Here is a 20,761-nt window from a genome sequence, read left to right as displayed (position 1 = left end):
TAGGCCTAAATTTGCAATAGCAAAGTCAGTGAATGACTTCACTCCTTCTTGATACTCTTTACTTGTCAACCTATTATTTATCATCATCCAACTCTTGTCCATTTATTGTCATCTACAACTCAAGCAAAGATTAACCAAGGAACAAATAAGAATACATATGTTGGTTCCTTTTTCTTTTTCTTTTATTTTCTCTACAAATTCTAAATCTAAATACAACCTAAGACTTAATGTGATTAAAAAAAAATAGTGTTTGAAGGAAAAGATATCATGTACATATATATCTTGTACACGCTTCTCACATGACTCATATTGTCATGACCCAAACCCGCCCCTAAAAGTTTGGGTCATAACTGGCCAATAATCACTTGATTACCTCCAACCTCATACAAACATACAAAGTAATTATAATAATGGAGCCATAAGTTGAAGTATACAACAACGAAGAAATCCATTGAGCTATGCCAATATGAGCAAAATATAACACATTCACATCGTTTACATGCCCATACAAAAATATAAGTATCATAGGAAATTTTATGCATCTTGATTACACATCCGAAGATCAAATAACAAAAATAGAATAAGGTCAAAGCATAATGGGAGTCAAAGGCAAAACTCCATCTCGGAGGCATAACTCGATAGGTTGACAAAAATAACTCCTGAAGCTAACTCTAAAGGTGGGCTCCATGTTGCGGATCATCTATATATGCATACATAATATTGGGTGAGCAAAACTCAATGAGTAATAATACAGTAAAACAGTGTAAATAGATGATCATAAGGCTCTCACAATATTCATAATCATAATACGGAACGGCCTTGGGCCCATCATATAAATAGAATGGCCTTAGGCCCATCATATAAACAGAACGACCTTAGGTCCATTAATATCAGAACGGCCTCAGGCCCATATAAGTACAGAACATCCTGGGGTCCACATATTACATAGAATGGCCTCGGGCCCACATATGATACAGAACAGCCTCGGGCCCACATATGATACAGAATGGCCTCGGGCCCACATATGATACAAAACGGCCTTGGGCCCACATATTATACAGAACGGCCTCGAGCCCATAGAACGACCTTAGGCCCAAACATATCATAGCATAAACAAAATGACCTTAGGTCCACATTGCACATGTCATATAACTTTTATGAAGTTTATCTTCTAGTAAGAAAGGGTCTAAGGGAGTCATTTTTAGGTCAGTTGTGGCAGCTTTAGCATCTTTGTCTTTGTATGGCTGCAGTTTAGGGGAATATAGCTTAACTTGCAAAGAAGCTCATGCTACTCTTCAAATGGGGAGGTTGTTAGGGATTAATTACGAAGGAAAAGAAGTTAAAGCCTTAAAAGAAGATCTCTGAAATGGAACTGAAGGACATGGGAAGGATGGTGAAGGGTCAGAGGATGTGATTTAAGATATGTCCAGAGCGGGTTGTAGAGTTATATTTTGTTTACTAATGAAGATACTATCCTGGAATTGTAAATGATTAGGTCGAAGGGAGAAAAAAGGAAAGATTAGAAGACTAATTGTTGTCAGGAAGATTGATATTGTTCTTCTCCCAAGAGACGAAGTTATCAAGTTGCTCTGAGTTGGATGTTAAAGCTCTATGGCCAAAATCCAAAATGGATTATTTGTATGTAGATTTAGATGGTAATTTAGGAGGTTTACTGTGCATTTGGGATCCAGGGATCTTCTAACTCTTAGAGTGCTGCTGTAATAGGTGGTGGTAGAGGTTTACTGTGCATTTGGGCATTAGGAAGGTTAGAGTTGCTAATTCCTGTTTGTTACTAAAGTGGTGGTGGAGGTTTGCTTGTGAGTCAAAAATCCTGTCGAGGAAAGTAATCTGTAGTAAATATAACATTGAGAAGTGCTACTGGTTGTCAAATTCTGGTGAAAGCTGGAGGCAATCTAAATTATGGAGAGATATTTCCTCAATGGCCACTTTTTACTCTTCTTTGTTAGAGTTCTTTCTTAATAATTTCAAAGTGCAGGTGGGGGATGGTTGTAGGGTAAGATTTTGGGAGGATATGTGGTGTGACAGCTACTGTTTGAGAGTTGAATTTCCTAGATTGTTCAGCTTGTTAAAGGAAAAGAAAGGAGCACTTAGATTGTTTGCTGATCTAAAAGCAATCTCAGGGGAGTGGAATTTATCATTTAGAAGAGAGTTGCTTGAATGGGAAAGAGTGGATTTGCTGATATTGGTTTCTGTTATCTCATCTAGCCCTTTAATTAGTTTGGAGATCATTGATTACCCAAAGTGGACAGCCACATCATCAGGTCTCTTTTCAGTAGCTTCAATGTACAAGCTCTGTTCAAGTGGTGTTGGAAATCATCAGAGTGCTAATAGAATGCTTTGGAATAAGGTTTTACCCCCTAAAGTCCAATTTTTTGGTTGGCTTGCTTGGAAGCATAAGGTTAAGACCTCTGTGTTCCTTCAGACAATTGGGGTCTTGTCTGGAGGAACATCTACCTTGTGTTGCTTTTATAAGCATGATGAGGTGTCGGTGTTACATGTGCTCCTTCATTGCCATTTTGTGTGGAAGGTATGGTCGTCCCTGTTAGAATGGTAGGGTCTGTATTGGGCCATGCCTGGCTCAGTTGATTTCTTATTACAGTGGTGGGAGGGTGGTAAGTTTAAGAAGAAAGGGAAGGTGATTTGGAGATGTGTCCCTCTTGTAACCCTTTGGTCTCTATGGAAGCTAAGAAATGACTGTGTATTCAACAATGCAGAAGCTAATGTAAAGATTCTCTCTGAACTTGTTAAATATAGAGTGGCTCTTTGGCTCAGAACAGTATATTGGGAGTGGCAGTATCCTATATGTGACTTTGTATACAATCTCAATTAGATTAGAATGTGCATTAGTAGGGGATAACTAATCATTTGGCTGTTTGGTCTGGTGTAATCTTTTTTTTTTTTTTGGTTTTCATCTGGTTCTCATTCTTCTCTTGTTGATGCCTCACCAACTTGGGCTAGAGTTAGCTGTGTTGTGAGTGGTCATCTTGATGCCAATCTTGTTGGGACTTGGATGAGCTGCTTGACTTTCTTTTCTCCCCTGTTTTGTCTTTATTGATGTATGCTCTTCTTTATGTTGAAATCATCAATAAAGTCTTCTTTTCTTTGCTGATCAAAATAACTTTTATGAAGTTTTGATCAAAACATAATATCGGTACAAATCGCCTTTCATGGCTCAAGTAATCGATTATGAGATCATATCTTTAAAATATTATTACTCACAGTGCGTTTGATCATGTGGCGTTTCCTCCAGCACACGACCTTAGCTTCAATCTAGGGTTAGCCCCTTAAATCTTTTTCAAAACCTTGGCTTTCTTTTTCCTATCTCTCTAACTCATTCTCAACCAAAAATATGAAGAACACAAGGCTAAACACATATATGATTCAACTCATAAAACATGATTTAATCATTACGAATCGTAATTTTTTAAAATTCCACCGTAGGCTCTAAAAATCATGCTAATCACATATATGAAGTCGGTTTTTGTTTATCGCGCCTCTAAGGCTTTCAATTTCAGTTCAAAGTCGTAATTGCAATAGATATTCCTAGATTCAACAAATATTATTTAAATGCACATAATTCACATACTTAAACTTGCAAATTCATATCAAACACATAATCACATGCGTAATTAAGCATAGTACGGGTTGGGTTATCACAGTCTTCCCTCCCTTTAGGAAGTTTGGTCCTCCAAACTTGTTTACCTCAAGTTGAAAACAATTCTGGATATCCTTGCCTCATTTCTTCTTCTCGTTCCCAAGTGGGTTTGTTTCCATGATGTTCTCTTTATTCGACTTTGACCATTGGGATAGCCTTGTTCCTTAGTTGCTTAACTTGCCGGTCAAGGATCCGATTAGGTTTTTTCTCATAAACCATTTAGTTATCTAGAGTAATCTGTTGATAGTCAATAACACAAGAAGGGTCCCGAAGGTAGCCTCGCAACATTGATAAGTAGGACACATTGTGCACTTGCTTCATGCCTGGTAGTAAAGCAATCTGATAGGCAACCGAACCCAATCTTTCAATAATCTGAAACGGTCCTATGTACCGGGGTGACAATTTCCCTTTCTTCCCAAACCTTGTGTGCCCTTTCATTAGGGTGACTTCGACAAAAATGTGATCCCCAACTTCAAATCCTAAGTCTCTCATTCTTTGATTCGCATAGCTCTTTCGTTGGCTTTGAGCAATTTTCAATCTCTATTGGATGATCTGAATCTTTTTCGTAGTAACTTACACAATTTTGAGCCCAATCAACAATCTATCCCCAACTTTAGTCCAACAAATCGGGGCCCAACATTTGCTCCCATACAAAGCTTCATATGGTTCCATTCCGATACTGGAGTGGAGACTGTTGTTATATACAAATTTCGCCAAAGGTAAATGAGTTTCCCAACTTTCACGGAAATCCAAGACATATATCCGGAGCATGTCCTCTAACGTCTGCATAGTTCTTTCAGATTTTCCATCAGTTTGTGGATGGAATGTAGAGCTAAATCTCAATTTCGTCCCCAATGCTTTCTGTAAGCTTTGCTAAAATCTTGACACAAACTTAGAATCTCTATCGGACACAATAGAAACCGGAATATCATGAAATCGAATGATCTCAGCAATGTACACAATAACAAGTCTATCGGCATTATAAACAGTCTTCATTGGCAAAAAGTGAGCGGACTTAGTCAATCTATCCACAACAACCCATATAGAATCCATACCTCAAGGTGTTCAGGGTAAGTTCACAATAAAATCCATAGTTATGTGCTCCCATTTCCATTTCGGAATAGGGAGAAGTTGAAGTAACCCCGCCGGTCTTTGGTGTTCCGCTTTTACTTGCTGACATTGAAGGCATCTTGAAATGAACTCCGCGATTTCTCTCTTCTTATTGGGCCACCAAAAAGCTTGCTTGAGATCTTGATACGTTTTGGTATTTCCAAGATGCATAGTAAATCTGCACTTGTGAGCTTCTTCCAAGACTCTTATTCCTTTAATTTTGGGGACATTAGGAACACACAATCTTTCCTTGAACTTCAACACTTGAGCTTCCAAAGAAAATCCTGGTCTCGGCTTTGTTTCCATCTCATCATGTATTTTCTTGAGAAATTCATCCTCTAATTGCCTTTGTTTAATTTGCTCAAAAATAGCCGATTATGCTACCATTGCGGCTAACATTCCATCCCGTTCATGTAACACAATTTCCACTTCCATTCTTTCCAAGTCAAGTGATAGTTCATTTCGCTCCATAAGCAAACATGCTAAATTTCTTGTTGACTTTCTACTAAGAGCATTCGCTATCGTGTTGGCTTTGCCAAGATGATAATGAATTTGCAAGTCATAATCTGTGATGAGTTCTAACCACCGCCTTTGTCGCATATTAAGCTCCTTTTGAGTAAAAAAATACTTGAGGCTCTTGTGGTTGGTGTAGACTTCACATGTTGTTCCATAAAGATAATGCCGCCATATTTTCAATGCAAACACCATTACAACTAATTCCAAATCATGCGTAGGGTAATTATTTTCATGCGGCTTCAATTGTCAAGGTGCATACGAAATCACCCTTCCATTCTACATAAGTACACACCCCAATCCCTTATGAGAAGCATCACTACAAATAACAAACCCTTCTGTACCTGACAATAAGGCAAGGACTGGTGCTGTTCTGAGCCTTGTCTTCAATTCTTGAAAGGCAGACTCCTTCTATTTTGTCCATTCGAATGGTACACCTTTTTGAGTCAACTGGGTGAGTGGCACCTCAATCTTGGAGAAATCTTTAACAAATCGTTGGTAGTAACCTGCTAAACCCATAAAACTACGCACATCTATAACATCAATAAGAGCAGGCTAATTCACAATAGCTTCTATCTTTTGCAGATCAACAGACACACCATCCTATTTAATCACATGCCCCAAAAACACAACTTCATTCAACCAAAATTCACATTTCTTCTATTTAACATATAACTTCTTGTCTCTAAATGTTTGAAGAGTTAGTCTCAAGTGCTTTTTGTGTTCCTCTCTACTCTTTGAATAAATAATAATATCATCAATGAATACCACCACAAACCCATCCAAATATGGCTTGAAAATCTTATTCATTAAATCCATAAAAGCTACTGGTGCATTCGTAACCCCAAATGGCATGACTAAAAATTCATAATGGTCGTACCTAGTTTGGAAGGCGGTCTTCTCAACATCCTCTTCTTTGACTTTCAACTGATGGTACCCGGATCTCAAGTCAAATTTTGAAAATACTTGTGCCCCCGGTAATTGGTCAAACAAATCATCAATCCGCAGTAAAGGATATTTATTCTTCACCGTTACCTTATTAAATTCCCTATAATCAATGCATAACTGAAGTGGCCCATCTTTCTTTTTCACGAACAAAACTGGCGAGCCCCATGGCAACATACTCGGTCGGATGAACCCTTTGTTAAGTAATTCTTGCAACTGTATTTTCAATTCCTTCATTTCTGCCAGAGACAATCTGTACGGAGCATTTGAAATCGGTTCAATACCCAGCACAATATCAATGACAAATTCAATTTCACGGTCTATCAAGTTCCCTAGTAATTCCTAGGGAAATACATCTGAAAACTCACTAACAATTGGAATATTTTCAACACCCACATCGATTGTCTCTACATGCAAAATGTTACACAAATAACCCTTACAACCCTTCTAGTTTACAAGCTTTCATAATTGAGATTAGATAAGGTGGAGGAGCTACGCCATGTAACACAAAAGTAAACTCATGTTGATCTGGTGGGCGGAAAACAACTTGCTTGGACACACAATCAATGGTTGCATGCTATTTAGCTAACCAATCCATCCCCAAAATTATATCAAAGTATACCATATCAAGAGGTATCAAATTAGCACATAATGGAATATCTCCAAGTAAAAGCTCACATGCAAGATAAATAAAAGCACATAACATAGTCCCCAGATGGGAGAGACTGACACAACACATAATTCAAGGGTTCCATAGATTTATTCAAATTAGAAGCAAATGTTTTTGAAACAAAGAAATGGGTGGAACCCGAATCAAGTAGCACATGAGCAGGTTGGCCATTGATGAAAAGTGTACCTAAAACATATGAATTCTAAACATCACCCGGAACAAGAGCAAAGACTCTCCCTTGCCTAACATTGTCTCTAGAAGTAGTAGGCCTTGCCAGGGTCTTTGTTGCAAGAGTGGAACCAACTGAACTAGCAGTTGGCCTATTCCCCTTTTGTTGCCCAAACACAGGACAATCTCTCATTATATGTTTTGTTTTTCCACACTTAAATCAAGCCTCGGTTGCTCGGTAGCAAATTCATCGATGCTTTTTTCCACACTCTGGGCAAGTTGGTGCTGAAGCACGGGTAGAACCAGAAGCATTGGAAGTTCCCAAATTATGTTTCTTGTTTTGTGAGAATGCCGACCCTTTTTGCATATTAGAACCTTGCCTTTTTCCCTTCCAATCCGAGTACCGATTGCGGTTGGCCTGGTTACCTTCCGCTATGATGGCCCTATCCAATATATCCACGTATTTCTATACCTTGAACACATTAATCTTCTCAAGAATGGAGTCTCGGAGTCCTCCCTCAAATTTCCTTGCCTTTTTGTAGTCCGTATCAACCATATACGGTGAGAAGCGAGCAAACCCGGTAACTGTGCCTCATACTCCGTTACGATTTTGTTTCCTTGCTTCAAGTTTTCAAACTTTGACACCTTCCTGGCTCGAATACACTGTGGGAAGTACTTCTCATAGAAGATCTCCAAAAATTGAGCCCGATTCATTCCTTGATGTGCATCTTGAATAAGCATCTACCAACGGCGTGCTTCATCCTCGAGTGTAAAAGCAACAAACAAGACTTTTTGTGCCTCCGTAAATGGGAAGACTTCAAACAGTTTTTCTATACTGAGCACCTATGCCTCCATCTTCAGTGGATCAATTCCTCCTTTGAACAATGGCGGCTTCATCTTTTTAAAGTCCTTTGTGAGTGCAATAGTTTGGTCATCAGCTTGGTGGTCTTGCACTACAGGTGGTGGCACAAGCATTGGTAGCAGTGGTGGTTGCTGTTGTCTAAAAGCCTCTACCATGTCTATGATCATTGCCTCCATTCTATCAAGTCGTGTGGAGGTTGAATCCTCCCCATCTTCCATCCTTGTTCTCACTATGATCTAGAGGAACATACATTATAACTTTCACAGATAATATGCACATAAGTCACATTTACAAATGCACATTTTCATGTCATACCTGATTAAGAATGCATTATGGATGCAACTTAAACCTTTTCTAGACTTCTTATTGCTCAAATGGACTCGTGTGTGAGATATTAACTTGTACTTTGATACCACTCTGTCATGACCCGGACCCACCCCTTAAAAGTTGAGTCATAACCGACCAGTAATCATTTGATTACCTTTGGCCTCATATAAACATACAGAATAATTATAATAATGCGACCATACGCAAAACTATACAACAACAAAGAAGTTCATTGAGTTGTGCCAATATGAGCAAAATATAACACATTCACATCGTTTACATGCCCATGCAAAAATACAAGTATCATAGAAAATTTTATACATCTCGATTACACATTCCAAGACCAATTAACAAAAACAGAATAAGGTCAAAGCATAATGGGAGTCAAAGGCAAAACTCCATCTCATAGGCATAACTCGACAGGTTCAAAAAAATAGCTCCTAAAGCTGACTCTAAGGGCGGGCCCCATGCTGCAGATCACTTGTATGTGCATACATAATATTGGGTGAGTGAAGCTCAATGAGTAATAATATAGTAAAGTAGTGTAAATAGATGATCATAAGGTTCTCACAATATCTATAATTATAATACGGAACGACATTGGGCCCATCATATAAATAGAACGGCCTTAGGCCCATTAATATCAGAACGTCCTCATGCCCACATAAGTACAGAATGACCTTGGGTCCACATATTATACAAAACGACCTCGGCCACACATATTATACAGAACGGCCTCGGGTCCACATATTATACAAAATGGCCTCGGGCCACATATGATACAGAACGGCCTTGGGTCCACATATTATACAAAGCGGTCTCGAACCCATATATGATACAAAACGGCCTCAGGCCCAAACATATCATAGCATAAACAAAACGACCTTAGGTCCACATTGCACATGTCATATAACTTTTATGAAGTTCGTTCATTTTGATCAAAACATAATATCGTTACAAATCGCCTTTCATGGCTCAAGTAATCAGTTATGAGATCATATCTTTAAAATACTATTACTCACAGTGCGTTTGATCTTGTGGCGTTTCGTTCGACACACGACCTTAGCTTCAATCTAGGATTAGCCACTTGAATCTCTTCCAAAACCTTTGCTTTCCTCTTCCTATGTCTCTAACTCACTCTTTAGAGCTCTCAACCAAAAATATGAAGAACACAAGGCTAAACACATATTTGATTCAACTCATAAAACATGATTTAATCATTATGAATTGTAATTTTTTAAAATTTCACTGTAGACTCTAAAAATCCTGCTAATCACAGATATGAAGTCGGTTTTTGTTTATCGCACTTCTAAGGCTTTCAATTTCAGTTCAAAGTCATAATTGTAACAGATATTCCTATGTTTAACAGATATTATTCCAAATTCACATAATTCATATAATTAAACTTGCAAATTCATATCAAACACATAATCACATGCATAATTAAGCATAGTACGGGTTAGGTTACCACATCTATTTATAAAAAGATCAAATACGTGCAATCATTGTAATTAATTTGAACACAAAAAGCATTGTCTATTTTGATAACATGGCAAATTATTAACCAACATCTCATCTAAGAGCTTAAATTATTGAAGAAAATAACTTCTTTGTTATTTATATGTTCAGTAAGAACTAAGTTTGAGGTTAATCAAAAAAAATTGTAAGCAAGGGGCCGATGTAAGATTTTGTGAACTTCATGGACACTAATACATGATGTGTTCTTAACTAATTCATTCAAATAGTAAGATAAGATGGTCAAAATAAATTATCATTATACCATTATTATTCTTTCATCACATTTTATCCACCATTGCATCAAATGTGAAAGAAATATTCCATTAAATTACAAATATGCTTGTAGCAAACAAAAAGAAAAAGAAAAAGAAAGCAGAGAACTAAACCAGGCCAAGGAAAGGCAAGGCAAAACAAAAGAGACAATGTTGGTAATTAACCAACAACCAAACAACTCCCTAATACAAAATCAAAAGCACACAAACAAGCAATGATGAACAATCCAAATGTAAAGCATCCAAACAATGGGGTTTAGAAAATGAACATTAAGTATTCTAAAACTAAACAAGTCAAAGTGAGAAAAAGGAAGAGCCCATAGCTAAGTGGATGAACTCAAAAATTACCAAGCCTACGTGTAGAGTAAGCAACCAAGATAAATTGACAAAACTATGACCATCACCTATTGTCAACTCTAACATCAGTGATGAACCCTTTGTTAAATGAACAACAACAGTTTAAGCATTATCAATGTGTGTTATATTTATGTCAAGTTGTGAACATCAGAATTATGTGTATTATGTATGTTGGAAAAAAAAAAATCATTATGAGAATGCCAAATAAATAAGCATGCCATGTTAAGCATTTTCAACCCTGACTTTTTCCCTATATCAAACATTATAACAATGAAATAGTGTGCCTGTTTGGTAGAGCTTAATTACAGCTTATTTCAGTTTTCAGCTTAATTTAAGCTATTTTGATGTGTTTAGTTTAGCTTATAGCTTATACCTTATAGCTTTTTGGAAGTCAGAAATCAGCTTATTCTTTGAGTGGGGCAGGAGATGCTTTAAGAATAAGCTGGAAATCAGCTTAAGCTGAAAGTTATAAGCTATAAGCTGTTGAGGTATAAGCTATAAGCACTTTTCCATAGCTCTACCAAACAGTAACAGTGCATCACTGGAACATGAATCATGAAACATAGTTTAATACTCAATTACTGGACATAAAGCTAGAAGTATATTTGTTTATGCAAATGCTCCAATAATATATATATATTGGATAAGTGGTTGGTTATGTAATCATATATATGCAAAATCATGTTGCCACTATAATGAAAGGAGGTAAATCATGTTTGTAATTGTATACATTGTCTTGGTATAAATTCCATTAGAAATAATTTGTAAGAAATTTTTTTCTGGAAAAATAAAACTAGTAATGTTTAAGATTTCTTAGCATACCCTTGATAAGTGTTATCTTGTAAGAGGATATAACAAATTATATCACAATAAACATTTTTGTTCAACCATTAATAATTATTATGCTACATTTGATGTTTGTACAAACATGGAATTTGACAATTTTCTGTAATTGATTTAAGAGTTCTACCAATATTCTTAGTTAATAATTTGCATTAATAATTTCCTTCGTGTTCAAAGATTAGAAACAAATCAAAGTGACAATGAGTTTTTACTAAATGACTTGAGTGCAGTTCAATAAATATCCCCCCCCCCCTTTTTTTTATTTGACCAGGCAATTCAATAGATATCAGGCATCACAGTAGATTATATACTCTTTTGCATCCTCTATTTGGGGAAAAAAATTGTTTAACTTTGACCCATTAGCTTTAGATATGAAACAAATGTCTGACCTAAACCTACTATGTGAAATGTCAAACCAACGCAGTAAATTGTCTTTTTTTAAAAAGTAAATAATTGTATTAAAGAAGCGCTAGAAGTGGCGCAGTCTTGTACACACAAAGTATACGAAGGCAAAAAATAACTATATCCAAAAACCACCTAGAAATCGACAAGGATATATTATGTCACAAGCCTTTCTATTACCATTTCTCAGGCATCCTCTATGCCAAGAAGCAAAAAAAGCCTTCACTGATTTAGGCATCACCCAAGCTACACCAGACAGTAAGCAACAAGCCCCATAGTACTAGTGAAACCGCTAGGCAATTAACAAAATCTTGTAAATGCACCTCTTTGTAATTAATGCCCCACAATACCAGTGAAACCACTAGGCAATACATAAAAAAAAAAAACAATTATGTAGAAAGATGTGATGTCCTATGCATGTGTTGGTGGAAACTTGTAAATGCACCTCTTTGTAATGATTTCTCATGGTTTTACAGGTTGAGGAGAAAATGAGGGTACTCCATAAAAGGAAGTGCTGTAAGCTTAAGCATTTAGATGAAAGAATTGCTGAGGCTCACAAAATTGATGCAACAAGAACACTACTGAGGAGTCTATCCACAAAAATAAGAATTGTAATTCTAGTTATTGACAAGATTCCTTTGAAGATAAATAAATTAAGGGATGAACAGTTGTTGCCACAAGTGAATGAATTTATTCAAGGGTACGTGATTTTACGAGTTTTGTTTATGCTATTTGCAAGCATTCTGCATTTCTTATTTGGTATTGTGCTACCCTACACATAACGTCATTATTGAATGGTCTCTAGGCATTGTTCTGTAGAGTTATGAACCTTACCTTTTGTTTGTTTGTTTGACTTTTGAAGATTTTTTTATGAGTTATGAACCAGGCCATAGGTTCATGAATAATCACAATTTGAGGCTGGGTTTGTTTCAAAGTGTGTGAATGAAAGAAGATGCAGAGCGAGAGAGAGAGAGAGAGAGAGAGATGGAAAAATAGAGACATACCAGGGGTAAATTCAATCGTGGATCGACGTAGGTGCGGCGGTGGTGCTGTGTGCGATGGAGGTGATGCTCTTGTACCCAACGTTGATGGAGACAAAGCGAGAGGAATAGAGGCGAGTAGAGGCGTGAGAGAGAAGGAGAGGCAGAGAGTCACAATGAGAGAAATAGAGACATGTCCATTCTAACTTCCAAATATAGGTAATATGCCTAAAACGGTGATGCTTTGAAACCCTAGCTTAATTTCTTCTTCGGCTACTAACTGTTTTACTTGCCAAAAACAAAATAGTGTACCTTTTTCTTGACTAAATAACACCTTCGTCACCAATTAATTTAGGAATCCCTCCAAAAATTTGAAGTCCTCCCTCCAATACCTTTAATTACAATTGCCAACTAAACTTTAGTCGCTAAAAGTAAGCTAAACTATGACTAAATTATTTTTAGTAGCAAAAGATTGTACTTTTTGCTGACAAAATTTTGTTAAGTTGCCCAAAACCCTACTTTCAACAACTAAAACTCAGTTAGTCGCCAAAAGTAAAATAAATACCAACTAAATTAGTTTCAGTAGAGATAGATAGAAAATGTTCTGTTTCATTGCCGAAAACCCTATTTTCAGCAACAAAGGCTCAATTAGTTGCCAAACATAGAGCAAATAGTGACTACATTATTTATTGTCGCTAAAGATTGTACCTTTCACGACTAAATTTTTTTTAGTAGCTAAAATGTTCCCCTTTGCTAACTAAGTTTTTTTAACAGCTAAAGTGTGTACTTTTAGCGATCAAATTTTTTTTAGTTGGCAATTTTAGTTGCCAAAAGTGTATTTTCCTGTAATGATCCCCACCTCTCTAGCTACCTCCTTCACTATTATTGAATTCCTCACCTTTTATCTTTTCCGTCTACTACCTCCCTCACTTCCTACTACCTTATCCCTTACCTCTCCAGCCACCACTTCTATAATGCCCTTAAATTAATTAATCTAAAATATTACTCATATCATGATTAATCCGAAATCTTGCCATACCAAACAATAACATTAATCTCAAAAGACCTCGTTTCCATTGAACCACATATCAAATATTACAAATTTCTAGATTCTTGTCTTAGTTACAACAACATTAACATAGTTCCAGAAGGTAAATGATAAAATTAATAATGCCTTAATGGCGTACAAACATCAAGGCAAGGTCTTTTTATAACAAAATGGACATGCGGTCCCAAACACATATGCTCAGAGCTTCCACATAACACATCCATGAGCCTTCGTGCCCTAACAAAACAAAAGAGTCCACATCCTTCTCATAGGGGTGGTTGTACATCACCGATTCCTGAAATTGTTAGATAGGAATGAGCTAGATGCCTAGTAGAAATACTTTTAACAGAGTATCTAATTATTTGGAAATCCATATGGCATTATCATAACCAAAACAATTTCTTATTCATCTCATGTTAAAGATTGAAGCAACGAAACTTAGATATTATAAGTTCCATGAAAAATCACATTTCAACACCGAGGAATAAATGCGCCATGAAGTTCCTAACGAGAGTCCCAATATATACATATACATAGGTTTATATCTAAAATATCCCCACATTTGTTGGCTATTAATATGGTAAGGAATAGGTGCCCAAAATCATCAATTTTTCCATTTTTATTGATTACAATACGGCAGGACCACTGGACACTCAAAAATATTTTTCCTTATTCGTCTGGCGATAAGCTCAAGACAAGACAGTTGGGCACCTAGGCTTTCCTCCATGTGGGTACCAACAACACACAACTCTTTTAAAAAATCGACTCCCTACTCAGATTCACATGCTATGTACCATCTCTTTAAACAATCTTTCAAAGATTTCCAAGTATAATAATAAGAGAGTCAAAAGAAATCCTATTAGTAAAAAGAGTACGAAGTGTTACGACTTCCCTACCCACTGACTCCCTCATCCCTCCACCTCCCCAACCATCTCTTCTTCATAAATCTTAACAATTGAAATGATTCCTAATTCAACACCAGCAAATGCCAAAGCAACAACAAATACATAATCATATCCACATATTATCATACATATAAGCAAACCAAAATTACATAGAATAATTATAGCCTTTCAAGACAATGAATTACCAAACAATCAGTTGCATCTTATTGAATCACAACCAATGACATGTTGAGACGCCACCATTGTTCATCCTACGAGTTTAACATCTCAGTGATTTTTTTTTTTTTTTTTGGTTTGGTCTAATCATAATGCCCAAACTGTCATATATTTTTTATTTGTATCCTTCTAGTAGTGCATCATTTTTCTTTCTAACCTTTTCCAATATATATATATATATATATTTTTCTTGATTGGCAAAAAGGAATTTTATCGAATGTAATAAAACGAAGTTACATCAATAAAACGAAGTTACATTCAATAAAGATGTTGTATGCAAAAAGCATCACAACAAAGCAAAATGATTCTAACTAGGTTGGTACCATTAAGAAAGCCCAATCATCTGCTAGCATGATAACGAGCTGGTGAGCAACCAACCAAACAAAACAAGACGAAGTAAGAAAGCAAAACAGAAACAACACCACCACTAGCTGCTATGCACTCAATCAACCTATTCCTTTGCTACAAAACCTGATTTGATGCAAGTTGAACAAGAAATCATTAAACCTGGGGTTGAGGCTCTAACCCACAAGGCTACTCTGGTTTTAATTCGATCACACAAACTTGAAAAATCTAATTGAACACCTGAAAACACCACTTCATTCCTATGTTTCCAAATGGACCAAAAAATAGCAAGTGGTAAATCTTTCCAAACTTTTCTCTCAAATCTGTTACTTGTAAAACCAGCCCACCATTGTAACACTCCTTCCACTGATGCAGACATTGCCCATTTTGTTCCCCACCAAAGTAAACAACAATGATAAAGACCACTAATTTTGAAACTCTAAAAAGACCACTAATGACATGACACTCAATAAAAAAAGAAAAAAAATACAACACCAAGGCCAAAACATCAAATCATTCATGGTGGAGCCCACTGCCACATCATTAATGATAGCACTAATTAGTGCTCTCACTCATTTTTTCCAAAGTAAAATATCAACCCATACCTTCCAAACAAAAGGAGACCATAGCATAACATGATTGACCGACTCTGCTTCAACTTTACAGAACATGCATTGGATATTTTCAATGACATGGATGACACCAATCCTATGTAAGAAAGTAGTAGTTTTTGGTCTTTGCCTCCAAGCTAGCCACACAAAAGATTTAACTCTAGGAGTGAATACATTATGCCAAATCATCTCAGAGATAACACCAAAATCATTAGGTTGCAAAATGTTTCACTACCTACAAACTGATGAGACATTGAAACACCCAGAATTTTCAACCCTCCAACTGAAAGCATCATCCTTGTCAACTCTAAGATCACAGGCAATGTTTACCATAGTAACCATTCGAACAACCTCTTCATTTTCCCAATCTCTAAGCCCTCTATTAAAGCATTCCTCCCACTCTGGTAGACTTCTAATTAATTCTAGAGCATGCTTAACTGATTTCTACTTATCAGATGAGATACTATAAAGTGTAGGGAATTCATCTTTTAAACATCTATTTCTAGCCCACTTATCTTCCCAAAAATGAGTCTTTGCCCCATTACCAACCAATATATGGGTGTTGCTAATAAAGAAACTATGAAGATCAGGATTTAAGGTTGTCACAAAGAGTATATACTTCCAAATCCAAGAATGCATCTAGGAGGCTTCCATAGTTGGGTACCACTTGCTTCATTTTGAATGTTATATTTCCCACATAATACTTTTTCCACAACAATCCTTCGTCTCCACCAAACCTCCACCACCACTTAAGTAGTAGGAAAGTATTAATGAACATCTCTGAGACTCTTGATACCCAACCCACCTTTAATCACTCTTAGTGACTTCAGACCATTTGACCATATGTATTTTCCTCATGATCACTGACCCACCCCATAGAAATGCTGCTTGAATCTTGTCTAACTCTTTAGCCACCCCTTTAGGCATTTTAAAAAGAGAGAGATAATAAACTGGAAGATTAGACAGCACTGCCTTGATAAGAGTTAGCCTCCTAGGAAGTGATAATAGCATTCTTTTCCAACTAGTCAACTTTACTTTAAATCTATCCACACAATAGGTTTTCAAGTCTTCAATCTTCCTGGATTGGCCCCAAGTGGAAAACCAAGATAATTAAAAGGAAGCTTTTGACACCTGCAATTCAACCTTTTAGCAAATTCAACCATTAACTCATCTTGCACCTCAATGCCACAAATCACACTCTTATGGTAATTAATCTTGAGCCCAGAGATCACTTCAAAACATCTGAGAACCCTCTTTATATTTACCACTTTCTCACATTCGGCCTCACAAAAAATGATAGAGTCATCTACGAATTGAAGATGGGACACAGTGATTTCATTAGACCCAAGAACAACTCCTTTGAACAAATTTAACTCCCTTGCTCTTGTGAACAGAATGTTAAGACCCTTTGCTACCATGTTGAAAAGGAAAGGGGAGAGAGGGTCCCCTTGCCTGAGGCCTTTTGTTGGACTCAGATGAAGGGGAACCATTCACAAGAACTGAAACTCTAGTAGTTGAAATACATTCTTGTACCCAATTCAGCCATTTTGCTCCAAATCCAAAGTTCTTCATCATAGAGAGTAAGAAAAGCCAGTTAACAGAGTCATAAGCCTTTTTGAAATCAAGTTTAAGAATGATACCTCTTTTTCTTTTCCAATATATATATATATATATATATGTATATTAATATTACACATATATTGGTAACTGACAATGGGTTCGAGTTTGACAAGGAGAATTGATAATGAGTTGGGTTTGGGATGGGTTGTGATGCCGTACTGGTATAGTTTCTAGAGAGAGGAAAGCACAAGATGTGATGATAGTGGCATAAAAAAGAAAATTTCAAAAACAAATAAGTGTGATATAGTATTTTTACAAAATTCGTCAACAGAGTTTAACTTTGCACTTTACTCCAAATCATCCAAATCATAGGGAGATTAAGTGTACATTTTTAAACTCCAAGGAGGTAATGTGTTTTCGGGCTAAACCTTGAGGGGGCAAAGTGTAATTAACCCTATTTTTAATTTAATTAAATTTAAAATCAATCTTAATTATATTTTATATTTTAGATCAATCCCTAATTATAATTTAATTTTAATTAACATCTTAGTTTAATTTTAAATGGTATGTGTGATAAACTTCCAGTGGCCTCAAGGTTTGAGATGTTTGACCTTCGTAGGATTTGACCCTGCGACCTTTTGAGTGGTAAGCTCTTTGGTTGCCTTTTCTCCCACTAAGCCAAACCCCTTGAGGTTCACAATATTTATTTTTTTTATCAGCAAAAAAGTAATATTTTATTAGATAACCTGAAAAAGCCAACTAACATGAATCCAATTTGATGCAATACTGGCTGGCAAGAAGCCAATGAACATAAACATAACACCCAAAATTGGGGTTCACAATATTAATAACATAATCATAATAATTCGTAACTTTTACTTATACAATAAACTCATCAATTTGTAGCTTTTACCTCAAAGTAGTTAGAAGAAGCCTATCTGAGGCCAGGGGTGGTCATTCACTGGGTCGGACCGACACTACTTAATAAGAGATTTTATATTTATCCAAGCCTGTCCGACCTGAACATCGAGCCTATATAATTAATCCAAGCCCAACCCTAAATAAATTATAATTTCCAAACCCGTCCATCGGGCCATATACATAAGCTATACCAAAAAAATAAAAAAATAAAAAATAAATAAATAAAACATCATAGTACCTGTTATTTTTTCATAAATAGACAAAGGTCTATAAAGGAACCAACCATTAAAGATTTAATATCATATTAATTAAAACATTACAAATTTTTGTAAACCAAACACACCCATAATTCCAAAACTTCAAAGTTTTTTAAATCAAACTGCTAATAATGCATCAAATTAAAAAAAAAAAATTCATAATTTAAACTTCAAATTTCTTCAAACATTTTTCTTGTAAATATCTTAAGCAAAATAGTGACATGTTGAACATCTTACAAATCACATGATCAACAATAAGAGGGTATATATATTCAATGTATTATATAAATAAATAATTAATTAAATTAAATATATAACGGGCCGGATCGAGAAAAATATATAATTTTTAAACCTAATCTATTAGTCAATCGGGCTGTAAATATTAACCCAACCTAACCTATTAGCTAAAATAATATTCGCAAATCCTAAAATGATGGGGTTAGGTTGGGCGGGCTAGTGGGTCGACACCTACTCCCGTGTGTGGCCGGAAATCTAGTTTTGAAGCCTTTTATAATTTTTTTTTACACCATTTTTTTAAAATTTCAATTTTATTTAAATTTTATACTATTCCCAATTAAAACAATTCTATTTATAAATTTATTACACTAAAAACACAATCGTTTTGATTGATGTTCTTTCACGTACTAATAATTAGTAGGAGGGGTCCTCCTCTAACTGGGGCCTCAGACGTAGCCTACCCAGCAATCTTTGAAAGTATATCATTATCAAGTTTATTAGTTATTTTATTTATAACATAAAATTATAAAAATATATTTCATCAAACTTAATTATTGGCGGACTATTTTAATTAAATATCAAATCACTAACTGTATGTAATTAAGAAAAGAGGACTTAACAAATAAAATAAAAAATAAAGAATTTGTTAAAAAATGTATTTGAAAAGATGATTAATTAAAATAGTAAAATAGACTTTTAATTAAAATTTAATAAAAAATTTAACTATTTTAATGAAAATACTTTAGCTAGCATCACAAAATAGTGTACTATTTTCATATGATGTACACCTATTTAGCCTAGTACATAGTAGATTTTCCCATTTCTTACTGATAGTAACTTCAACGTACTACATCATAATAAAAATTTTATCCTTCAGATGAAAAGCTTGGATTAATTTTTTTTTTTATTTTTTTTAATTTTTCCTTGTAGCAGTTATTCCTTTCAATTCCTCTCAGTTATTTTGTGGACAAAAAATAGGAGAACTAATAGTTATTAATAAAAATAAAACATCAAAAGAGGGGGGCAGAGAGAAGGAAAAAAAAAAATAAATCCAACTTACAATTCCTCAAAGTTACAATTCAGGAGGCCGAGGAATTGGTTAGATGATTGCGAGTAGCAGTAGTACAGATAGTCTGTATTTTTTTGAATCTCTTTCGATACTTACCATCTTTCTGTACGTTTAATTTTATATTTTTTAATAAAATTTTTCTTTATTAATTATGTAATTAGTATCATAATTATATTCAATTTTTTCCCGTACGTTAGTGCACAATTACACAATTGGACAACATTGAGTTGGGCTAATATGACCTTCAGTTGGGTGAGTGCCTTATTCAAAGGCGAGTTTGATGTCATAAAACCACATGAGTGGTGCATGATATTTTTGTGGACGTCAGATCTACTTGTGATATGTGAAAGCCAGAGTTGTCCTTGTTGGAGTCATTCTTGCTTGACAAAACATTAGGCCAATATTTGACAAGATGAGTAAGATTCAATCCCCAATGGCCAAACAGAGAGATGGGCTTGAATTTAACTTAGCTGCTAACCATAATTAATGCCTAGTAATATATTTGTAGGCCTTCTAACTTTGAATACATCAATTAATGAACCTCCTTTTTACATTACAAGATATAAGAGTTTTAGAAATCAAATCTTTGGATCTTTAAAAATAAAAATTTTGTTACAAAAGACATTTAGGGACTAATTTCTATCGTCGTGAGGATAGTCGTTAAAAGATCGTTCCAAAAAGTCTCAAATAAAATTTTTAATGACAAAATTTTGAAAATGTCACTAATAAATACACTTTTAGGAACAAAATAATTTGGTTTCAAAATAGTTTATTTTTTGAGACAACAAATTTGGTCCCAAAAAGATAATATTCATCACTAATGTCCAATTTTCGTCGCTACAAATATAATAACGACACTTTTCGCAAAAAAAAAATATTTGATTCCTAAAAAATAATTTTATCCCTAAATTTTGGTCTCTAAAATCATAATTTTTTGTAATGTTAATAA

The 20,761-nt window shown here is 35.3% G+C and overlaps 1 protein-coding gene across 1 annotated transcript; it reads left to right on the top strand.

Annotated features, from left to right (window-relative positions):
* The first annotated feature begins 1,366 nt into the window (after positions 1 to 1,366).
* On the top strand, positions 1,367 to 2,851 carry LOC114297126 (uncharacterized). Its single transcript, XM_028241491.2, has 4 exons — positions 1,367 to 1,400; positions 1,496 to 1,575; positions 1,997 to 2,548; positions 2,621 to 2,851. The coding sequence occupies exons 1-4, from the start codon at positions 1,367 to 1,369 to the stop codon at positions 2,849 to 2,851; spliced, it is 897 nt and encodes a 298-aa protein (XP_028097292.2).
* Positions 2,852 to 20,761: the final 17,910 nt, after the last annotated feature.

Source organism: Camellia sinensis, chromosome 8 (assembly GCF_055761805.1).
Source record: "Camellia sinensis isolate YWXY chromosome 8, ASM5576180v1, whole genome shotgun sequence".
Lineage (NCBI taxonomy): Eukaryota > Viridiplantae > Streptophyta > Magnoliopsida > Ericales > Theaceae > Camellia > Camellia sinensis.
The sequence above is the reverse complement of the archived record's forward strand: the minus strand, read 5'-3'. Positions and strand labels throughout refer to the sequence as shown.